The following is a 25,328-nucleotide window of genomic DNA, read 5'->3' as shown; positions in this document are numbered from 1 at the left end:
CTGAGAAAGAGGGCTGCCCAAAAAACTGAGTTACAACAATCCTGAGAGATGCAGTTTTGTCTCTCACTGAGGAAGTTTTAAACTGACTTCAATGATAGCTCCATAACGTTATTTTAGCACTTGCAAAATACACTGGGGATACTTTGCATTTGTATGTAGCACTTCATTTTTGGAATTTCAAGTCCAAATTTACAAGCAACTCATGCTTCAATACCCTTTTAAAATAAGGCAAGTTATTTGTATTACTTCCAATAGGTAAACATACACAGAGAGCAAAGCCACAGCTCAAGGGTCAGGAGCGGCGAGTTGGGCACCATTCATCCCATCCTCTTCTACCACGCTTCCTGCTAGTTTCTCATTCTTCGTTCATTAGGAGTGACAGCTCTGATGGTATCTAATGGGTACAGCTATTGTGGCCATTGGTGTTTTTCCACTCTAATTTCCACTGAGTGTCTTCTCATCGTAACAGCATGGAAAAAGCTTACCGTATAGCTCTTATCATCTGACCCTTGATACTAATAGCCGAGAAATTTCTAAGGAATTCAACACAGAGATAACTCCTTGTTTTAATTTCAGTTCCACTCTGACTCCATCTGCATTTAATTTATACACACACACATATAAAATGAATAAACAATATTTATCTAGAACGAAGAATTTAATTACAAGTTCTGAAACTAAGACAAAAATCCCACTTCCGTTTTTTTTCCCCAAGATTTTTAGTGCTTCACAAGCTAAATATTCAGAATCTGTAGGCACAAGCTAGCCTTTAAAAATAGTCTTGGGGTTTTGTTTTTAATTGAAAAGTCTGAAGAGAATTTTCATTTACATTCCCAATGCAATATTGCTTTAAACTAAGAAGGAGTCAGACATAGCATGACAATTTCCAACAATGAAACACATGTGGTCAACCAGTAGTGAGACTAAGACAACCACCAGCTGACATGGCTCAGCCCAGAAAGGTGCCACAATAGCTGTGCAACCAGGACAGGACACACAAGAGAACTGGTTTCCCAAGAACGACAAGCTGCAAACAAGGGAATAGCCATGTGAAGACTGGCTAATGAAGAAGGAGCCCAGATAATTAATATTGCCATTTGTTCCCACCCAACTTAAAAAAACCCAACTTGTCAACAACCAAGAAATCACAACTAAACCCACTCTAAGTCCCAGAGGCAGCATGAATTACTTGAAATATATTCAGTTTGTTAATATATTACAAAATTCTCCAGTGGGTTTATTACACAAAAAGGGACGTAAGCATTTCTGAAAATATCATCATTATGTCTTTTAACCTCCTCCCACATGAACACCCTTCATAAAACAGCTGTTGCCAGGCAGATTAAATCCTGTTCTCTAACAAGAAACAATTGTATTTTATTAACTTCAAAACTACCTCAATCTACAGGAAACATAAGGAAACCCTGTAAATCCGTATATAGTTAAGAGTTTAAGCATAACATGATTAGCAAAAGGGTTGGCTCCAATCCTCCCTGCCCTGAATGCAGGACTATCGGCTTGTTCCCTAACCACGCTTCATTTCCCTGCTCGACCCCAGAGCTTTTGCAGTTTGCACCCAAGAATCATCTGCGCTTTCAGAAACTGGCATGTGAGGCAACTGCTGGAACTGGGTTATTTAAAAAAAAAAAAAAAAAAAAAAAAAAAACACCCAACCAAACAAACAAAAAAAACAACCAAAAAAACCCACAAACCACCAAAAAAACCCCCACCCCAAAACAAACAACAAACCAACCTACCCAGACTTATTTTTGAAATTACACTTCCTCCATTCATCTCCTCCTCACTCCTTGTCCAATTATCTACAATTTAGATTTTTTTTTTTTCCTGCCGTTTTCAACTGGTGTTCAAATGTGAAAAGCTAAGAGGGGTTCACGTGACTTACAGGGCCCAAAGCCAGCGTTTTCCTATTGAAGGATGGTTCACATTTAACTCAGAGGTATTACAAAAATAAAAGGGACAGGACATCTGTCAAGAGGGTTAAGATTATACTCACGCTTCCCTCTCTAACATATGAGCGCCAGTGTCTATGCAACAAACTCTAAACTCGTCTGTGAACATAGCAGTGCCTTGAATGATCACATCCCACTTTATTTCAGGTATGGAAAACACCCCATTAGAGTCCAAGAATTATTTTTTCACTAGCTAAAATGTGAAATTTCCCCTTAAAATTTCTAGCCTCTAGATTAACAACCTCCAGCACAGAAACTTTTCTGTATAACAGACTAGTGCTGACTGTCACAAGTATCTCATCGTCAGAGATATTCATATGGAAGACACCCAGTATACTGCTGGGGTGCTTGGCTGAAGTATGGGATATGGGAACACTTCATTTAAAAAAGCCACGTCAGATTTCCACACATTTTCTGGGGCTCACTGTTTGGGAATCAGGGAACTGATCTGAAAAAGGCTAAGAAACACAATTATGACCATCTCATTTTTTATAGAGCTTTAAGGCATTTTAAAGTAATAGCTGCAAAATACATGGCTAATACAGCATATGTAAGTGAGAGCCACATGATGACAAAGACCTTTTTTCTGCACTCAGTAAGTCCTCTGGCAAGTAAAGAAACTGACCTAACTGATGCTAAAAGATCTTCACAGCTCACCGTGAACGGAGTTTAATACCTTTCTTCAAGCATCTCTCAAGATGGACCTTTTTGTTTATAGCTATGTCATACAAAATCTCATCTGATCTTTATTTTTATGCTACTGAATGCACTGCTTTCAATAGCAGAGTAATAGCTAAAAGCAGTATCTATTTGTAATATACTTCAAGTCTTCTATCTAGACGGTACGTGAGGGACAGAGCTTGCTCCCGAGGCAGCATGAGCTGCTCTCAGTGCCCACATCATGCTGTGCTTCCAGCTCCGAACCTCCCCTGGCAGGAGACGACCGCTTTGCAGGGACGTTTCACTGCTTTCACGACCAGGTGAGGATCCGCCTGACCCAACACACTGCCTTCGCTGCGATGACACACTCCAGAAAGGCCTCTTCAACCCTGCTAGACCTCAAAGGTTTAGCACTTTTGATCTATTTTAAAATAAATCATCAGAAGAGACTGAAGTCCAACAATTAGACTACAGCAAAAATCAGATAAATGAAAGCACCAGCGTCTAGCATTTTGGCTGACAGATTTCTCCTGATAGGAACATGGGAGACCTAAATGCCCTTTCCAAGGATGCCGGGCTTGGGAAGAAACCCAAACCCTCGGACTGGCCACACTCCAAATATGTGAGCTCATGATTTCATGGCGTACAAACAGGTTCCTAAAGGGACACGCAAGATGAAAATACTCAGCAGGAACTTTATTTCAGTCTCAATAGCACAGAAAGTCCCTGCTCGTATCAGTAAACAACCACCACCTTCCAACCGATGAGATAAGCAACAGGCTATCTCAGCGCCTGCTCCCAGTGCAGAAGAAACACAATGACGGCCAAGGCGCCGTCAGAATCTTCCTTCCTCGATGACTCAGCCCCGGCAGAGCGGTGCAGTGCTCCGGGGCCGGCACATGCTGCCAGCAGGTGGGCAGGGCAGCACAGCCCGCCCTGGCCTTGCCGGGGTGCTGCCAGGCCGGCCGGAGCACCCTGCAGCACCAGGGTGGGAGAACTGGAGCGACTGCACCAGCAAGTCCCTGCCCCGGAGCCAGTTAGCAAACCAGCAGCTACACAGATTGATAGGCAAGATCTGAAAGTAGGGAGAGGGAGGGAGGAGATTGAGGAGGTCATGGAAAACCTGTGAGGCAAGCCCTGGCTGATAAACAGAAACTGCACGAACACGCAAGGAAAGAAGATCAGAACTTGCAAAAAAGTAGAACATCTAAGAAAGAGGAAATGGACCGAGACCGGGTGAGAAAATGTCATGGCACATGCTTTGTTCCAGCTTCCCGGTACAATACAAATACTCAGTGTTGCCCTGCGAGCAAAGGCTTCTCCAAAATACTTCTTTTTTTAAGCTCTGAGCTCAGTGTTTTTGAAAGCTTCCCAAAAACAGAGCAGAGTTATGAGGTATTTGTAGCTTCTAAAACCAATTATGATTAATTTGAATCCCCAGCCTCCCAGCTTCAAACCACAACCTCTATTCCCATCTTCTCTTTTTATTCTGAAGAGAGCTGAGGAACAAGAGGGGTTCCTAATCGGAGGAACAGGTGCCAGCCCTCTCTGCCAGGGAAGCAGCATCCTCTCTGCCCTCGGACACATCATGTAACTTTCCAGCTCCCAGGGTGATGTAGGCTTTTATCTTCATGATGTTTTAAAATACAGAAGCTATCAAACAAGAATCTAGATTTGTACAATAAGGTATTAAATCTCACTGTGATTAACCCATGAGCTCCTTGCGGATCGTGCAGTTACTTGCTCACCTCAAAGCTTGCAGAGGCAAGAGCACTTAGTGTGGCTTAACTGGTCCTCTAAAGGTCACACCTTTAATTAATTTGCATCAACATTCCAAATGGCAGGTCTAAATTACTATTTTTTTAAGCATTTATAAGCCAAATACAGATTCTCCCAGAAGCTTTTTCCTCCAAGCTGCCTTGGTTAGTGGTTAGGCTCTGGGCTCACCTCAGGGGAGTACTCCCTAAAGGTTAACGGCACATGACAGATATGATATTGCACCAGTATGAGGACCTACGTGAACCTTGCTAAATGGTTTCAGGGAACAACTAGCCAGTTTAGCTGACAACATACATCAGTCCCCAAGATCTTCTATTGTACTTTCAGGCTGCTTCTACAGTACCGTACTGTGTTTGCATATAGCGTTCCACCATGAATGGCTGCTGCTGTATGTGTGAAACAACAACCTACACAGCAACAGACAACAGGACCCCTCTCTGCTAGGGAGCGGAAGATCAAACTCCACATTGCTTCGTTATGCGACTTCATGACAATGAGGCACTAGGAACCAAAGTTGCTGTGCTGGGCACCGGTTTCAGTCAAATTGCTGATTGTTGCAAAGCAGGATTAGAAAGTGGTGTTGGTCTGGCTTTGTCTATCCAAGCTTTGCAAAACACACAGAAAGCTTGCTGTCTCTACAAAATCCTAGTAGGCTAAGCCTTTTCAAATGTTTTTCCAATGATCTGGCACCAGCATGTCTAAAGAGCTGTAGGGCAACTCCATGTCATACTGTGCAAACCAATGCAGCAAGTGGCACACGGTATTTCAGAAAGCCTGTCCCCACACCCAGCAGCTCTGCTGAGCCTCACAGGTTGTGCTTCACAGCCTGGCCTAAGTGACAAAAGGCCATAAGCAACCTCATTACAACAGCCTGCTGTCCTCCATCAGAAGGAGGACTCGGGCCCCTCGCATTTGTTATTTAAAGTTTAAAAAGTGCAGTTTAAGGATCCTCGTGATTTGGACTGCAGTGTCCTGAACAGCTGCAGAAGGGCAGCTGGTAACTCTTCCCTCTGGAGCCTGGGGATGAGCCCTTGCTTGCAGCATGTGATGGGGAGGACGCAAGCTGTTCTGCTGGACAGCATGGGGCAGCCTGCTGAGAGCTCTCTCCCACCCAGCAAGGAAGGGGAAGGGAAAGCTTCCCTCAGCACCTCTCCATGGGTTGCTTTCCCCGGTGGGCAGGTGGGGGTAGCCTCAGGGTGGTGGGAGGAGCTGGCTGCCATACCATACTGTCAGGCTGCCTCCCTGAAACCACCGTCACCTCTCCCCTGTGACCTGATTGGGGACTGGCACTACTGCAGCAACTCCTCAGCCTTCCCATTCCTTCCAGTGAGGGGAAGGCTGATGGAAACATGGGTTACCCACTTCCAGAGCCACGTGACCCCCATGACAAGAGCACTGCCAGTATCTGACATTTAACTTCATTTCATTGAACTCTGCCGCTGTGGGGCTGAGCGCAGAACGGACGGGGATATCCTAGTTTTGGCACATGGGCAAGATTGTGTCTTTTTGGAGAGCCCTAAGAAAGCTGGGTATTTCTTTCTCTGGTAGATATGGATCTGAGTGTTGGAGGAGGCAGGGTCAGGATACTGTCCACATGTAGTTCCCTGTCTCTTACCTTGACCCAAACCTTTAGAGGATTTTTGCAGGGCAAAGCACTGTCTGGATAATAGTAACTGCATCAATGTACTCCTGGTCTTTTGGGACACCCTTCTAAACTTCTTTGGCTTGACTTTTTATCTTGAAAACACTATGAAATAACCTTTTTCCTCACTATTTCTTTCTTGTACAGAAAGGGAGATGAGTAGCAAGATAACAATATTTACAAAATACAAAGCTGGGAGGGTGAAATCCTGAGAAGACCACAGAACTTCCCATATGAATCAGGCTGCTGGGAACAGCCTGCTGAGTAGTACTATCCAGGACTCTGGCGCTCTGCAACTCACAGTATTTAATTCTGAAATGAAGTACAAAAGCACTTACCTGTACCGCTCCTCCTGCAGAGTCTGCATTATTAATGAGTAATCCCTCTGATAGCGAACCTTAAGGTCTTCAAATGATTCTTCCAGTCTTGCCTGTGTGTCTCGAATTTCTTGAATCTCATGCAGTATTGCATCAAACTCTGAGCTCTGCATATCCAGAGTGTTTGTTTTGGAGCTAGAAGCTCCCACAGGACCCCCTGTTGTGCTGTTGGCTCCCACTGAGCCTGATGTGGCACTGGAGCAATCCTCTTCACTGCCATATTTTGGGCTTGACTGAAAGTTCTGAATAACACCTAGAGCCTTGCCTCCTGTCCCATCTTCCTGGCCTTCTTCTAAGGAGTCCTTCAGATTAGCAATATTGTCTGCACTCCCAAACTTGTTCCTTATGAGGGAGGCAATCTCCCGGGGTTTGGAAACCACAGCTCCTGCCGCTGAATGCGTGGCTTGCGAGAAACTGGAAAGCCCACCTTTTACACTGTCTACTACTCCCTCACTGAAGCCAGTGACTTTTGCTCCAACATCTTTCAAACCCTGATGCATATCCCTGAAGACATCCTTCGGCTGCCGAGGGATCCCATTCTGTTCAATCTCTCGCAGCTTTCGATGGTAATGTTCTAGTTTCTTCTGCAGCTGCAAGATGGTCTGGGCTGACTTTTGATTTTTCTTCTCAAACACTTGCTTAATGCGGGCGCTCTGCTGCTTGTCTGCATTGTTGGCCAGTTTCAGGTACTCTGCCACATTGTCATCACGGGCTGTTTGTTCGATTTTGATCTGCTCGGTCAACTTCAGTATCTTCTGTTGCAGGTGCGTGATAGCCACTTTTGTACGCTGAGGATCTGGGGTCCCATCAACAGAGTCTGCGTTGATGCTGCCATCCGTGCTCGAGGCCACTGCACTGGAGGTCTGCGCTAAGCTGCTGACTTCCAGTCGCTCGATCTAGGCAAGGAGAGAGAGAAATGTAAGCACTAATCACCAGCTTCACTAACATAAAACCTCTCCTTCTTTGCGCCCACCAACTTGACAAGTGGATGTAATGCACCAAAAATGCACCTTTTTTTCAGATGACCAAGGTAGGGTATCAATAAATTGAGCTTCACGTGCTTTACAGACATCTAGTAAAAGCTGAGAAAAAAGCAAAACACCTCATACTTAAGCCAACTTAATGGCCTCAAACCACCAAAAACTCAAGCACAAAGCAAGACAGGGCACCCAAGTTTGGCAGGCTGAGTTCTCTAGAGTTTTGGTATAAGGCCAGTAGCTCTATCAGCTGGCAAGTAAAAAGACACAGAAGGGAACCATGAAAGAGCAAAAGCCACACGGATCAAGTACACAGCAAACCCAAGTTATTCCCAATGCTTCAACTGTTTGTACGCAAGCAAGCAATAACGAAACTTACCAGAAAACAAAAGATCTACTAACATCAGTGCTTAAAACAGAAATAAAAAGCCCTTCAGACCTCTGAAAAGACGCCCTGCCTCACACTGCCAGGCCTGCAGTAAGCGATAAACCCTGCGAGCAGGTGCCTCCAAGTGGAAGGAGAACAGACAGCAAGTTTCAAAGGACAAGCCCCATTTTTAGCCAAAAAAAGCAGCTAAACGCTATTTCAGCGCAAACGAACCACACGAAGCAACCAAAACGAGCGCCGACGTTTCTCCCTCGGCTGGAAGAAGGAAGGACCGGCCAGTTCGGCTGCACCGCGGCACTCCCCTTCCTCGGGCCAAGTGCGCTTTTAACGCCCCGGGTCAGCAAGCGCCGAGCCGCCGCGGGACCAGCCCGCTCAGCCCCGGGGTCGGCGCCGCGGTGGGTCCCCCGGCCGAAGAGAGCCCGCCTGCCTGGGGCCACCCCGCCGAGCCCCCCGGCCCGCCCCGCGGTACCTTGGCCCGGCGGAGCAGCAGCGCCCGCTCCCAGTGCATGGCTCCCGCCGGGCGCCCGCATGGCTGCACCGCCGCCGCCGCCGCGCCCCACCTGGCCCGGCCCCGCCCGGCCCCGCCCCTTAAAGGCGCAGCGGCCGGGGCCACCTCGGGGCAGAGCGGCCCCGCGGAGGGCGCCCCGTTCCGGGAGGGAGGCCTCTCGCCGCCCGGGCCAGGCGCCCCCCGGCCAGCAGCCCGTCCCCCGCCCCGCGGCCGGCAACCGCGGCCCGCAACAGCCTCCGCCCGGCTCGGCCGCCCCCCGCTGCGCCCCCCGGGGCGGCTCTGAACTCCCGCCGGGCACACGCCGACCGCGGGCCGCGTCCGACAGCGTGTCGGAGTAACAGGCGGCCGAGGCACCCGGGAGCGTCCCAGCGCCGCAGAGGGGCTTAGGAGCGAGGCCGCGGGGAGCAAGAGCCGGATGCTGCGGGGAGACGGGGCCCGGCGGCCGTCAGCCCTTGGCGGCCGTCAGCCCTTGGCGGCCGTCAGCCCCCGAGCGCGAAGGTGCGGGAAGGGCGGGCAGCGCGTGCCCCGTTACCGCGAGGGGAGGGCCGGGCGGGGGAGCGCGCTGGGCCCGGCCGGGCAGCGGCTGCTGCGGAGCGGGGAGCCCGTCGTCCTTCCCCTAGTCACCCTCGGGACTCGATCAGTCACCAACCACCGCACCTCCAGATCGTATCACCATCACTCCTCCTGCATCACACTGTTGTGTTCGCTGAGGTCTAGCGGTGATCTGAAAGGTAAAGCCTAAAACCGATACTTGGTACCACTGCCGTTTACCTTTTCAAAGAAGAAATCTGTTATAATTGGTTTTAAACCGTGCAAAACCAAATACACATTTTGGCTTCCGTAGACAGAGCAAACAGCCCTACAGCAGGTTGGATAAACAGGTTGTGATTCATGCCCTACACATTAGCAAACAAGCTTTAATGGTACGCATTTCTATTTCTCCCTGGACCCAGCAGCTTGATTTAAACACTGGGCGGCATCCCAGATTATTTTTTCAACAGCTACCAGCTAACTCATAGGTTACTCCCCAAATGCAGAACACAGTTCCATATTTGTCTTGTGAATATATACTTCACAAAACAAAAAATGCTACTAGAGTTAATCATATCCCTCTCCCTACTTCCAATATTCTATATTTAACGCAACAAAATTAACACCCTGCAGTAGACAGGCAGCACTCGTGTGCTGCAGCAACAACAGCTAGCGTCGAGCAGGGTCAGCAAGGCTCCTCCTTAGCAGCTTTATGCTGAGGTTCTCCATCTGCTATCACATCAATAGGAAAACCAATTAGACACATGGAAAATTCAACTGATTTATTTCTAGAGGAGTTCAGTTGCTGGAAACCACAGAATATCCATTTTCAGTCTGTAGTGACTGCAGAAATATCAGCTGCTCTCTTAGGCCGGTTTAGTTGTAGAAACCCTGGATCTCTGGATAGATTAATGGAAAATTAGTGCTGAGAATTCATATTAATCAGTGGGACCAACAATATGCATGACATTAGTACTGTGCAGAGAATAAGCTGTCTCTGAGATCTAGGGACATTTGTATTTTGTAGTAGTACATATTCGGTAAGATACCTCTTCTTGAAATTTTAATTTCATTAAGATTTTCCTAGGACTGTCACTGATCTGATTTCTTTGTATGGTCTAAAAGGAAACAAAGATCCTGTGTGCACAGGGCATGCCTGACCAAGAGAGTGTCAACCAACTCCCCGTGGCCCAACTGCCCAGTTCCTTGTCCACAGACCCTTTATGTGCAATAGCACACAGCTCGATTTACTGCTTGCCAACTTGCCATAATCCATAAAGCAGCACAGCATAGACTTTTCTATTCAGCACACTGATACAATCTTATTACTCCTCTTAATTGCCTCACAAAACAATCTGGCTTCTCAAAAAGAACCCTATCAATCCATTTGTAATGATCTGTATCTACTCCAGAGGAAGGAAATTTTAGTATTAGTGGCAGATGAAGAAAGGAAAGATCCACAAATCTGATGAAATTTTTCAGAAAGTAATTTGAAATAACTCCCCCCCCCCCCCCAATAAATACTTTTGTACTGGGCATTGGTAAAGGTGAGCGGAAGTGGGACTGACCCAGCGCCCCAGAACCAAACAGCTGTTGATCATGTTGGGCTGTCAGCTCTTCCACAGCACAGATGCACTCTGAGCTGGAATTTGCACATTTCAGTGTCGTAGAACTAATGGGACTTCAACATTACTTTGCAATAAAGAGTTTCCATAGGCTTAATTTACTCCCAGTTGGGTGTAATTAGTGTATGTGTGTGTGTGGATAATTACTATAAATTACACTAACTGGACACTCTTTCTCTCAGACATGAGTTTTGTGAGAGAAAAATTTTGTAGAAACTTTCTCTTCCTGCCCTTTTAAAGTCAATTGACTTCAGCCTATCTCCTCAGGTTATCTTCCTATACCTGTGACAGAAAATAAACCAGAACAGCTATAGTAGAATAAACCATGTTAGGATAATTACTTTATAATTACCAGCTATGTGGATATTATTCTGCAATAACAAGAAGGGTTTTTTCCAATTAAAAAGCGAACGGCTGTACAAAGTGCTATTCTGGACAAGAACTGAGATAATTTAAGTACTTTCTCCATATTGACAAGGTTTTAGAAAGGGAAAACTCAGCACAAACTGGGTCCCTGGGAAATGCTGGTGACATATTATTGATTTAAGATGACTGGCAATCTGTCCTGAAAAGATGCTGGTAAATTAAATACTGTAATGGTCAATGTTTGTATAAAAATAGGGATTACAATTCAATTAGTCAATCTCCCTTGCAATACAATTTTCCAGTATATTGAGTCAGTCCAGATAGAGTAGACCTGCATGACCTCCTACCAGGAGGTATACTGAAAACTGCTTTGGCATTATGCCGTCAACCGAATGAAATCACATGAGGACTTTATGCTTTCTCCTCCTCAAGATCTTATCAAATTCCTAGCACTTTTGACACCATCAGGCTTTCCCTCCTGTAAAAGTTTTTCTACATATCTATTCCGCAACACACTGCCCAAAAAGAACCTATGATTTTGCCTTTTGGCGTTGCTGAAGATTAAACACAACAGTTCCTTTAAAGGTGTTTCACCCTTCTTTTAAAACTACTTCAGTAAATGCACATACCAGAGAGTCATTCACCAAGAAGATGGATTGGTTTTTTTAAACAAGCAGGGCAGCTGGCTTAAGCAAACAGCAGAATTCAGAGCAAGCCTACTGCAAGGAGATCGCTCAGCTCCTGCTTCCTCCTCCCTTATTTGGAGCTTTAAAAATGCGACTGAAAAGCGTCACGTTACTTGGAATAAAAATATATAGGGCAAGGTGAGACAGGGGAGCTGAGAATGACAACTGTGGAGAGCAGCCCCGGAAGGCAGCTAACAGTGCCTAAGACGCCTGGATTAATCACGCTTCCCGGTGACTGAGCACCCCGAGCTGCAGTGGAAACTAATCATGAAAAAATTCAGAAGTTGTTTTGTTTCCTTTTCCCCACTGCTGAAGGCAGTACAGCCATACAATCAGAAAAATCTAGGCGACTCATAGAAAGTCCTAAGTTGTAGACTTCCTGTTTGGAAACACCCTCATTAACAGCGTCCTTAGCGCACGGCTGGCCAAGGCGGCGTGCTGCAGGGGCTCGGCGCCCGCCGAGGCACGGGCACTCGGGCCAACCCCTCCACACTGGGTGGGCAGATGGTCTCCTGCCTCAGGCACGCACAGGAGTGGAGACCTGCAGTCTCCAATGACAGATACAAGACGGTTAGTTCATTAGTAAATAAGATCTCTAATTAACACCTTACAGGGAATAAAAATTACAGGGGGGGGGGGGGGGGGGGGGGGGGGGGGGGAAGAGCGTCCTTCATGTCTGACCACCTCTGCGGAGTTACAGTGCCCAAAGGTGCGTGTCCGCCCCACGGCCCCCCAGGCCCCGCTCCGTTGGACCCCAGCGAGGCTGGGACCAGGTCGCCCAGCACCCTGCAGAGCATGTGTCCTGCCGACCCACACATCCTGAGACCTCAGGTGACACGGGAGGTACGTGGAGTGCCCTCTCTGATCAGAGACAAGAAGCAAGGGCCTGACTGCTTGCTCTTTGTATTCCCAGAACACGCCCTGTATTAGAACTATTAACTGAATGCTCGATATAGGTAACTACTTTTCACTTCCCTCAAGTCTCCTTACAATTTCAGCTGGATACAGAATTATTTACTTCCTGCCCCTGTCTGCTGAGCAGTGCCTCCAAACTCCAAACTGACAAATTATTTTAAGGTACCTTTATATGAAATTTTTAGGGGGGGGAAATCCACCACAAATTAATGCAAATAAACAAAACGGTGAAAAATAAAAGTGCTTGAGAAAGTTATTTGCAGGGGAAAAAAAACAAACCACCAAAACAACCAAAACCCACACAAAACAGTGGGTTTTGAAAATGGACAGTATTACTATAAAGATAGGACCAAAATTATTTTGGAAAATATTGTACTTCACCAGTTGCTTATGGTCTGCTGCTGACAGAGAAACCAAATGCCAGGGAAAAGGAGTTTTTTTTCACCTGCTGCTTTGCTGCAAACTGTAGCTGGGTGAACGGACCTTGGTAACTTCTCATGTTTCCAATGGACTTATTCCTGTATATTTGTCAATGTGGAATACTGTATATTATTTTTCCTTCTAAAAGAAAAACATGGCAAACTGCACTAAGTAGAAGATTTAGAGAAAGTATATCTTGACAATGTTCAGGATCAAGTCCCTTTAGATTCAAGAAATTTTGTGAGTAGAACGATATCCGTAGAAAGGGGGGGGCTGAGATTACTTAAAATGCACGATTCTCAAATTTAGCTTTAATTTTCTTGTTTCCATCCCACGATGTTCTTGGCAGTATTTCTTATTTTGAGGAGTCAAAGGAGGCTTAAGGAGAATACCTTTTACTGCTTTCATACAGGGGTGACAAACACCAGTACACAAACATCTGCTCAACAAACCATGTGTTACATGAAGCAGAATCAATCTTTTCGATGCTGCTGCAGTTTCCACTGAATCAGTAACAACCTCAAATTCACGTTAGTTCCACAAGTCCTGCACTTCAAGAAGAGCTGTCTTTTTAAGAGGTATGAAACTGAGAGCCTGACAATCTATGGCTGTAGAAAAACCACAACTCTTGATACAGGGACAGGGCTGTTCACCTCAGTATCTTGTAATTACACTGCAATTTCTCATTTGGCCCTGCATTTTTCCTCATTTCTCTCTCCTTCAGTATTTGTACAGTGCAAAAAATGTGCTGAGGCCAATTAGGCCTCAGTATCATTCTAGATCTGCATTAAACCATCTAAAGGCACATTTGTATGAAGCCATGCACAGAATCCCTGTGAGGTACAATGAAGAGATATTTAAACATCACTAATTACTATGAGGTACCTTCAACATATTCAATTAAATGCAATCAACAGCCAGAAGTCACATCCCCGTGTGACACCTGCAGCACATGATTCTTTAAACACCTGAGTCAAGGCGATATCAACCCTACTGTCCCGTGAGTAGACAGCGTGTAGTGTCCCTACCGGATCTGATAAAGCCATAGCATATTGCAAAATTTATCGCGGGCCTCAAAGAAAAAGAAAAAAAAAAAGAAAAAAAAAAAGTAATACAGATTACTCTGCCTGACTCACCTGGGTGATGCAATAAGCTATTTATGACCTATGGTTTGCTTTGCTTTGCTTTTTAAAGGATGTTACTGAATCACAGATCGGTTGAAGTTGGAAGGGACCTCTGGAGGTCATCTGGTCCAATGCCCTGCTCAAGCAGGGCCACCAAAAGCCACCTGTCCAGGACCATGTCCAGGCAGTTTGAGTACCTCCAAGAACAGCGATTCCACACCCACATAGTACATTTGTGGATATGTCTGTAATAAAAACTCGGACCTGTAATCCTTTTCATCTGTGTGCTGCAACACTGCCACACATTTGATACTACCAACTCTTTGGTTCACTATTTATTTCAAATTGCATGTTTATATCATTGCAAATCCTGTGTAATAGCGTATGTAAGGGAGATTTCTGTTCATTCACCTCTTGATTAAATACAGACAGAAGATCCAAATACTGCTGCACTGAACCATCCATAGAAACACAACAGTCCACTCAGATGTGGATTCATTTAAGAATCTACCTTCTCCCAGCAAGCACCCAGTATGCATACATGTTCCTGCACTATGTAACATCTGCCTTGGCTTTACTGCCAAGAAGAATACAAAAGAAAAACAAAGAACAGGTCCAGCGTGATTCCTCATGCCACACTGTGCAGTTATCCTGCAAAATTTTATTGGCTGGTTGAATCTTCAGAAACTACAGCAGCTTTGCATTTTAACAGGCTTCCATCTACTTACCCACAGAAACTGCTGGTCATCATTGCCAGCAACTGTTTTGAGCTGTCCCTATTATGCTCCTAAATCCAGATCAAAACCAAAACTGGCTAAGGAAAGCATAGAAACAGATGGACAGCTCAAGGAAGTCTTGCTGTGTATTTTTCATAGTACAGCTCATTGGTTAGATTATAATTGGGGTTTCTAAAAGAGATAAACAGCCTTTGCCTGCAGGCAATTAACCCTCAAAATGGTGGGAAGATCATCCTGGTTATGGAAAAAAACCACCACGAGAAAACAAAAATGAAAAATGACCCTGAAAAAAATTACAAGAAAAAATTCTAACACAATCCCTTTGCCTGCCTAAGATAATGGCTAGAGCAAGGAACCAACACTAGTAACACCAAGAGGAAATGGCTTTATACCTTACTCACAGTAGTTAAACAATCAAGAGTGATGATTACTACAACATGTGTGCGCTCAGGGTGCATCTGCCAACCCAGAGCCACATGTGTGGTTCCCAGCATTCCCGCACGTCCTCACCCTGCAGAAAGGGGAAGAGATGGCAGATACCTAACAAGGGACAAAAGGGCTGGTCGGCAACCGCAACAGAGCAACGTTTTACAATATGCTCGAGACACTCGCACGTGATTTAGCATTCCCTTTCTTTGGTGGTGGTGCCAAGTTAAGCAGCTCCCTGCCCAACTCTGTATTGGCACAGCAGGGACAGAAAGAACCACAACTCCCTGCGGGGCTGAGGTGCGAGCTAACCTGGGGACTGACCTGCATTAGGAATAACCCAGCGATAAGGAACTTGGAGATGTTTTTATTCTTACTAAGTTCCCAAACCTGGTTCACCATAAGGCTCCACATACTGTACACCAGCAGGACTGCAGGAACACAACAGGAGGGAAAAGTGACCTGGGACTGCTTAAGTTGGCACCGGTGCCAAAAGAAACATACATCAAGCTATGGCCTGAGGTACACATACAAACCTCACCCACAACTTGATATCTGGTAAAGCCAGCTGCAGCTTGACTCTCCCACAGCCTTGTCACCTAATTCAGTATGAAATGGAGTTGTGACTTCATATGCTGCTTCAAGTGTCAGAAACAGAGTTCAGCTGTAAAGCAACCAGCTGTATTTTCCTCATATCCGTCAGTGGCAGAAATCTCCAAAGGAGACCAATATTTTAACTTCAGCAGTTGCTGGGGGCAGGGGGAACGGTGGAAGACGCTGCTGCCACGTGACATCGGACTTGTGGTATCAGAAAGAATGGCACGTGGCATCCACCACAACCAACGTAACCTACTCCAAAGGGGAGCTTCAGAAAAGTCTCTGTTAGTACAGCACAATCATTGATCATGGGCGTTCCCTGCAGCACAGTGCTTCCAGCATGGCAGAGCTTGGCGGGCTCTACACATTCCCCCTGTTTGAATCTACCTGCCTGGGGCACCACGCCTCTCGGGAAGCAAATGCTATCACTTACTAACTGGTTAAGAGGTAACTGAAGCTACAAAGCTGACTTACAGCTTCCCACCTGCAGTTCACGCACATGTATGCCTGACTGGTCTGAGGCAAAGAACACCACGCAAGCCGTTTCCTCAAATGGGATGGAGACACGCAGGACCAGACGCCAGCTCTGCCTGCAAGTATTTACTTACACCCTAGAGACAGAAGGGGACTGACATAACACAGGGTAACATCTCCCTGAAGTTGATGTCTCTGGCTCCTTTAATTATTTTTAAAAACCCAGCTGCCGCCAAAGACCTTACCTTCTTGACCTCAAACTTCTGACATCTTGAGAAAAGATATTTTTGAATGCAAAAGAGTAAGGCTTGGTGGTCCAATTCAGTAATGGTTTTCCAAAGCTACAGACTAGTCAAGAAGAAAATCAGCGGTGCTGGTTGAATAAACGGGGCAGTAACACCGACATTATGGGTAAGGCACATCCAAGGGAATGAGTAAAACAATCTGAATGGAAAAATAGGAAAGAACTGAATTATACACAAGGGCTTGCAGGAACTTGATTTTTGAGGTGAAAAAGGATAACACAGCAAAAGATACGGCCAAAATAACATTCATGGATGTTTATTTTAGCAGCTGCAGATTTTTAATCAAGCAGGGACTGCCAATTAGGCCAGAAGTTACAATAATAAGGATAGGAAATGAGGTAAAGCTGAACAAAAATTAAGTATAGGAACTGGGAGGAGAGGGTGGGTTTGGAAACAAGTTTATACAAGCTTTTATCAGAAAGTGACTATGTAAAATGACTGGGGTTTTTGCGTTGGTTTTTGGGGTTTTTTGTTGGTTTTTGGTTTGTTTTTGTTTTTAAAAACACTCCTCATTCTGGTTTCCTGACTATGTCTGAATCACATCTCATTACCTTAGAGACAAAGTGATTGTTAACACTTCCCAGAGAGCAGTCTGAGGGTTTTTTTATGCTTCAAGCTGCTATCTGATAAATACAGATTATTATTGCATCTTACATATTCATTTGTAAAGAACAGAGTTTAATTTTCAGATTGCAAGTTAAATTTGACTTGCAAAGCAACGGAGCAAACTGGGTCTGGAGTCTGGGAGAACAAACGTCTCTGCGTTGATCACTCTGCACAGAATAGCCACATGTGAGAGCAAGGATTTCCCCCCTTTTTCAGGAGATTTTTCTCTGTTGAAGTTTAACATGTAAGTCATCTCCAAGTATTTAGACTAAAGGGCTCCTGTACATGAGCACAGCAACTGCACTTCTATGCTTACTTCACTTCTTTTTATTTATTTTTAGTTGTAGTATTTTCTGCAGGTACAACACAGAGTGTGACTGTAAGCAAAATTCATCCTGGAAGCAGTTGATCCAATCAACAGTTTATACAAAGAGATAAATATTTCAAACCAGCAGGATTCATGTTTCCTATGAACATATTTCTTTGTCATTCCTGCATAGCATTTCTTGACAAATTGTTCCCTTATTTAAAGCTTTTCTAATATAACATACACATAGTACCTCAGCTAATATTACACTTGCCAGAAAGCTATGCAATAGAGCCGGCTTCAGAGATTCCTTTCCTGTTCAAACGTGGCTTGTTGTTTAGCTCCAAGTGCTGCAGGGTGCTCCTACGTTAGCACCAGCTAAATCCGTATGATTGCTCGAAGTGGCAAGCTTAGCTCGTCAAGGACAAGGAGAAGCAATGTGGGCAAGGGCAGTCACTACAGCACAAGAACACGCACACTCCCCGGGGCTGCAGACACACGGGATGTGTGCCTTCAGAAACCGGGAAGGAGAAAACGCTAACCAATGAGACATCAAAGAGAAAGGTGCGTTCAGGGGATGACGAATACCCAGCAGAGTATGGCAACAGGGCACTTGTCTAGAAATCCATAGCAAACACTGAATTAACTAAATACCGACATCACTATGTTGCTTTCAGTATTCTTGTAAAAAGTGAGAAGCCTCATCTAGAGACACATCTTACTGCAGCAACATCTCACAACACAAGATGAAAAGCTCAGGCTACGCTGACAGCAGAACTGCCCATATCTGATTTGAAGAGCACAGAACATGGCATCCTATGCTCACTACTTCTCTCTCCAGCTCTCAGGAGGTGATGTATTAGCCTGATGTTACACGTGCCAAGATGCAAAGTATGCAGATCTATCAGCCTGGAATGTGGAATGTAAACAAACCCCTCCTTTCCTACTGCCCTCTACCTCAGCAGTCTGTACCACTTCAACTCTGCATTTCTAACAGAGCTGTTCCCAAGAGCCACCTGTGTGTCACTTCTATTATGAAGACTGATGAATGCAGTGAGAAAAGTACACGTCCCAGTATAGGAGATCCAGATCTTCCCAAAGGAAAATGATGAGTCTGTTGAATAAATGTGATTAGATGCTTCAAACACAACAGTAACACTACGCAATTTCTCAACAATGTCTTCTGCAGATGATAACAAACCCTAGGCAAACATTCGTCTACAGCAAAGGCAAATGGCAAAAAAAAGTCCAGATCCCATATTTCTTTCTTCTCCAAACACTGGAGCCACAATGCATTGGAGAGCTAACTGCAACAACTTGAAGAGAAATACCTTCTATTTTTGCATTGGAGATCAGAGTGTCAAAGCCCTTACTGTCTTTCTTCAATATTTAATAAATGTGGGGGGGAAATACAGCTTACTGTTAACTCAGACTTGTGAAAGGGCAATGCGTAGCTACACAGCTAAATGAAACCAAAGAAAAGTACTTATTCATTTCTGAAGGTCACCGACTCCATGGGAAGCAGCACGCTCTTACTCTTTTTTTTTTACCTGGAGGAAAAAAAATGATTCTGCAGTTTGTTTACTACTTCCTGAAAATACATTTTGCACAGCTAAAACCGCAAAACAAGAGGTCACATTTAAAAAGCTACCAATCCAAACATCTCTCTCTGACATCAGGCTGCATTTACTAGCCCCTTATTTCATCGTTCATTGTATCATACAAGCCAAACCCCAAAACAACAAAACCAGAAAACCCCAAAAAGCAGCACCACGTTTGATCTTGTTTAGAGATTGCAACACTCACTCAGACAGGAGCCTTTTTCATACTTCCCAGCTTCTGAAGTGAAGAAAAGCTATATAAAAAACCAACCACAGAAATTCAACAGCAGTGCCTGGAGGAAAACGCAGCGTTTACAAGGCTGATGCCATAAAATGAGGTCAAGTTCTACTGGAGATATAAAGAAAACAGCCAAATAAGACAACTAATGCTGTTCTAGTGATGCTCCACGATCTTCTCACCTTCACAGGCTCACAGAAGTCCCTTTCACAGCACACGCAGGTACAGCAGCACCACATAAACATCACCGCGTGGCCATCTGCAGCCCTGGCCCCAGTGCTAGGTACTGCTCGGGCAGCCTCCCGCACTGCCTACCCGGCTCCATCCATCTGCCAGACTGAGAGGGCTCTGGGCACTCGCTGTATAAACAGAGAGCCTCTGCCAAAACAAGCATCGCTGTGTGCAGAGCTCCTGTGCTGCTGATGCAAACCAACAGTTAGGCTCAGAGCTCACAGGCGGGCTATGCACCTCTCCTTCAGCTGGGAGTATCTGCTTCAGACGCAGAAAAGGGCCAGGGCTGCGAGATTTAAAGCTACAGGGCTTTCCATTCCGTGTTCAACGCATGATGCTATTTTTAAAACTGCACCTTTGAGCCAAAAAAATCAGATAGGACAACAGACAGCCAAATCGGGAGCAAATCAATAGAATCAAGGCGACATATGCATTCCTCAGCACACACAAAACAACACACTTGGTAGCAAGATTCAAGCAGAATTGAAAATGGAGATTCAAAGATGCACAGCAGGACATAAATCCACCTATAAACTATATGCTCTATTTATAGCAACACTGAAACACTGCTATTTAAAAATCACTAAATAAAATTTTCCAAAGATTAATGTGATCTCCTGGAAGGCTGAAACTCTAATTAGAGAGTAATTTTCACATAAGGACTCAAGTACAAAATAGAGTCAGCAACAGCATTTTAACCACAGCTGTTGCTGGTGGAAGAAACCTCACCACCTCTTAACCACTACCCTCGACCTCCTTGTCAAACAAAAAGTGTTTTACTGTCATATTTAGAAGACATAAAGCAAAGGCTCATTACCCTGTTTGTGACAGCTCTGACCCACAGCACCTTATGCCACCAAGCCCTAGTCCTTCGGACTCATTTTTAAAAAGCCACCCTCACCTCATGGCTGCTTCTCCCCTTGCTCTTCTCTGTCTCACTGATATTTCCTGTGTGTAGCAAATACTATTACTCACCTAGGATAGAGACAGATGATCAGAAAGCCAAGCCACATATAATGTAAGTTTGAGATCTTCAGAACCATTAATTCAGAGTATGCAAGGTGCTCCCAAGGCTAAAATACCAGGAACCGCCAAAAACGACAGAATGAAAGTGAGCTTTTAGGAGTTTCCTACAGTGTAAGCCATGCAGCATGTTTGCAGCCAGCATGGATACAAGGACATAACTTTCAATTTTTCCTTTCTGTCTGTCCCTTTGAGCCAGATGACTCTTAGAGGCTCTGACAGACAATACGGTGGTTGGGTTTGGTAGGTTTGGTTTTGGGTTTGGTTTTTTTTTTTAAATCATTCTCTTAAGTTGCAGTAATGCACAGGTAATGTACAAGTTTGACCCCATGTTGCTTTCCAAAGTCCAGCCCTTTTCGATGTGAAGAAATTCTGCACTGACATGTTAATTCATAAAATATAAATTTCAGCAACGTAACCAAGGAGAAAACTCTTGACTGACTCAAAACATGGGCAACGTGGAAGAAAATATTACTAAGAGCAAAATTCAGTTTTCATTAGGAAAAAGAGAAAAAAGGAGGACTGAAACCTTCTGAAAGTCTGAAAACTGAAAATGCATTCTGTAGGAACCATGGTTAGAGGAAAAAACAGCTAAAACCTATTGTCTTAAATTGTCCTGGTATGTCAGGTGGCATTTCGGGAAAAGCACTGTGATGAAAGAGCAAGTATATTGTAAGGGACATTTAGAACAGGAATTGAGGATGAAAACATTACATAGAAAAAGAACAATAAAGTCTGATTCATGCAGAAGACAAGCCACGTTGGTGTGGAGGCATTAAAAGATACATCCACAAAAGCATTTTGCGATGTTACAGAACAGGATATGAAGGGCAAAGGATGCAGGAAAGGAAAAAAGAAGGTGGCAATCAAAACAGTACGTGGTGTAATTCTGCAACTGGGCTGCACACAGTCACCAAATTGTAATATATTGCACCAGTCTCTGGTATAGATCTGGGTTCTGCAGTGGAGAGTTTACTGTCTTTTTGCCTAGCATGAACATGCAGCAACAAGTACCAGCATTGCTGTATCGGTAACGTCTGCTCCTAATCCCATTCTTTAATGCATTGCTACAACATAAATTGCCTCAAAGCCATTCCTTGTTCAGCCGGTCTGCGCATTAGGTAAGGAGATCCCAGGAAGCACTACTGCAATAACTGAGGCAGAAACGTGCACAGACCGTGACTGAAAATAAAAACAATGTAACTTACCATATTACCATATATTCAAAATTGCAATGTAGTGCCATGAAAATTATTGCAAAAAACAGAAGTTACAGGAAATCTAATTCAACTGCCATTTGTATTACCATTTCTCTGTGGGTATTCTCAGGGTTAAATGGTAAGAGGGTCTCTAAAAATTGATTACCTTACGGAAATATTGGATCCTGAGATTCTCTGGTCACAAGAGCACTGCTCTAACAAATGGCACACAGAATTCAATCTAGCAAAGCTGTTGTAAAGAAGGCTTTTAAAAAGAAACGTTGGTATTATTCACTGACCTATACCAAATGAGGATCCCACCCCACATCTGCAAAATCTTGGAAATCAGCCAGTCATCCAGGGCATGCAGAAGAGTTTTACAACAATGCACTGCACTGCACAACGCTGCACGCCTGCCAGATAACTTCTGCCTTTATCAGCTGTGCTCCAGACCAACTAGAAGCAAGAACCAGGCCAAAAGGCAGCCACCCTGTTGCAAGAGTTCAGTGAGAAACCTCTGCTAAAAAAAACCCTGTCCAGGCTAAATGCAGAAACTGAAACAATTTCTATACTTGCGCAAGTTCAGGGTACACACTAGATTTTGCATTGCAATCTAACACAATGACAAGAATTTAAAAAAAAAAAAAAGTCACAATTTACTTTTTCAAGGAACTGTTTTACATTCTTACAGCAGATTTCACTCTTGAAAAACAGTATCTATACTGAGAAACCTCCAGATTTCTAAGACCTTTTATCTTTTAATGATAGCAGATCCCATCTAACAGAGGTGAAAGGGAAGGGAGGTGAAATTTCTTGTACAGAATGTCATTAGCCTTATTTAGGAAGTAGTTTATGTTGGGTACAACCGAGCCTGAACCAAGGAATTCTACTACTATTCAGATAGATCATTTCACCATATAAAGCACCAAACCAATCCATGAAAATACATGAAAATATGCTCATTATTCACCTTAATACAATCATACAGCCTTCATGAGCTTTACAGAGCAATAAAACCAAAACCAACCTACCAGGCTGAATATCACTTCCATTAAGAGAAATCAGTTTCACTCCTCAAAGAGGAATGCATGTTTTCTTCAGTAAGTTTTGCTACTCTCCCAAAGCATGACAACAGTGCACTGATATTCCATGCTGTTAAAAGTCAACTTCTATACCCACAAAGAAATAGAAACATCATAAAAAGAGCACTGACAGCTACTCTTCTACACAAACGAAATTCAAACAACTCTGGCAAGTTGCAACCCAGCTGTGAGCCTGTGCAAGTCTCACTGCTGCAACGACTCCCGTGGCGCTGCCGCCCTCGCCTCGGTTCTCCGAAAGCCTTGCACAGTAGAAGATGACGACAGACGACAGCAGAAGTCAGATGATGGGATCAAGCCTCAGTAACATGGGGAGACACAGATGTTCCCAGGTGTCCAAGCCAAGAACAAAAAAAGCCTCATAAATCCAGACAGCACCGAGAACGGCAGGGAGGGGATGGGGGCACCGAGCACCCAGGCTTGCGCACAGCCCTTGGCTGCTCCAGGTGGTCTCCCCGCACCTTCCCTCGGCCTCTGCCAGCGAGCCCCCCAGCTGCAACAGCAGCAAGGGAGGTGCAGCTACGGGTAGCTCGCTTGCATTCTACAGCTTTTCTTTCCTGAAGTTACTTAGTAAAACTGGAGAGAGGAGGGATTGGGGGGGGGAGTAGGGGAAGGCAAATGAGCTTTGATGCAGCTTAAAAACTTACGGAGATTAGATGCTCATATGACCCCTATAACAAGATGAGAACTCTTTCCAAGACCCCTTAAAACCACGAAATTTAGGGGAAAAAATACAGTAGGGGCTAGATCCATATATTTGGGGAAAACTGAATGCTGCCAAATATTAAGTAATGCAAAATATGAAGCAAGAGAGTGAGAAACTGATAGAAAATTCAGGAACTGAGTTGTGATCATTCCTTCACTGTGCTGTTCCCTAAAGCGGTGCTTAGACTGTGGAGAAAAGGCAACGTCCACGCTCTCTCCCTCATCTAGAGTATTTCACATGTGAAATGCCTCTTTTGAACAGCTGAGGTGCACATCCAACTGATGGGAAGAGGAGACAGTGTTAGCAAGCTCCTCATAGCAACAACTGAACAGTACACTCTGCATCAGTGAAACTGGGAAAATGAGGACACAAAAGTAACAGTTACAGCAAGACAAAACCCTGAAACTGAAACAGCAGAGGAGTCTGACATGGCAGACTATAATTACCAGAAGAAAACTGGGCCAGCATCATAGCAGGACATCCTTGATTTGGCTCAAAGTCCTCAACAGACATCAGGAGCAGAGAGCTCAGGAGCAGAGAGCTCAGGAGCAGAGAGCTCAGGAGCAGGGCTGGGCACTGCAGGGGCACAGGCGGGCAAAGGGCGGCTGCCCTGCCACCCCCAGGACCTGCCTCCCTGGGACCCTACATGCAGCCCCGCTGAAGGATTAACCTGCTCACTGCTGAAAGCAAGAGTCTGGGAGAGCACGGCTGAACGCCAGTACTGCCGGTGCACCAGGTGTGCCCCCAGCCGTATTTCAAGTGATCCGAGGCCCACAGTGCTGTGGGCATGTTTAAGAGTAAAATCAGATTCACAGTTTGCTAGTTGGTGTGATATATATGATACAACTTTGTCTTGTCAAGCTTGGGTCATTACTGTTTCTAAAGCTTCATGTTTTGGATTTCTAAACTCCGTTACTTGCTTTTGAGACCACTGCATGTACAGACACTGGAATACAAGGTACAAGTGATACACAGCAGAGGTAAGTAGGAAAAGCAAGCACATGCTCAAACCCTGCATGCTAGTGCTAAAACCATATCCTTTCCAGAGCTTATCCTGGCACAGCCTTCTTGTGCAGCAGAAACTGGATCACTCCGTTTAATACAAAGGTACATAAAATCGGAGAGGAACATTTGGAGAAATAGAGGCTGAACTCTGAATTCAGCAAGTGCAAACCAGAAGCTTCAGTAATCTATGGCAAAGGAAATGGATAGTCTTTTTTTTTTTTTTTTCTTTTAAATCCAGTACTGAAACTAGTCATTAATTAAGATCCTGGGTTTGGAACACCTGTTCAGACACAGGCTTTATACTTGTACAGGTCTTGCTTCTTAGTGATTCGGGATGGATTACTAAGAGGCCAACCTAGCGCCTGCACACAGCACTTCAATCAAAGGAGACTAAGTTGGAGCATCAGCCCCTTTCACTCATTCTTTCTGGGTACAGGAAAACCGCAAGGCTCATGAAATCAAGATGTGCTTTGAACCTTCTGGATCAGGTTCTCCAAGTGAAGGATGACAGGTAAGAGGGAGGAGAGCCGGAAAGCCAAGCAAGTGGTATGAACCAAATTACAAGGCAGTAAAGTGCAAGCACTTGGTATCAGCACATCAAATTACAAATATTAGATTAGAGATCTAGACACATCCCATGACTGACATAATAGATTTAAAAAAAAAAAAAAAAAAAATCAGACTCAGCCTTCTCTCATGCCCAAATTATTTCATCTCCTCTCTGCACCAAATGCAGACAAAACCAATCACAAACATCAGAACAGGCTAGAAGACTCTCACAGGTGATGGACTCTTTCAACTCTGT

General features: G+C 44.8%; 1 protein-coding gene across 9 annotated transcripts in view; it reads right to left on the bottom strand.

Moving 5' to 3' along the window:
* The window catches only part of TMCC1 (transmembrane and coiled-coil domain family 1), a 122,224-nt gene that overhangs the window by 5,632 nt on the left and 91,264 nt on the right, over window positions 1-25,328 (bottom strand). For all 9 annotated transcript variants that reach the window (XM_075514511.1, XM_075514518.1, XM_075514510.1 and 6 more), the window contains one exon: window positions 6,390-7,324. In XM_075514511.1, the coding sequence (XP_075370626.1) occupies window positions 6,390-7,324 (935 nt within the window). The remainder of the gene's footprint in view (window positions 1-6,389; window positions 7,325-25,328) is intronic.

The sequence above is a fragment of the Mycteria americana genome, chromosome 11, assembly GCF_035582795.1.
Source record: "Mycteria americana isolate JAX WOST 10 ecotype Jacksonville Zoo and Gardens chromosome 11, USCA_MyAme_1.0, whole genome shotgun sequence".
Classification (NCBI taxonomy): domain Eukaryota; kingdom Metazoa; phylum Chordata; class Aves; order Ciconiiformes; family Ciconiidae; genus Mycteria; species Mycteria americana.
This window is presented reverse-complemented; position numbering and strand designations above follow the sequence as displayed.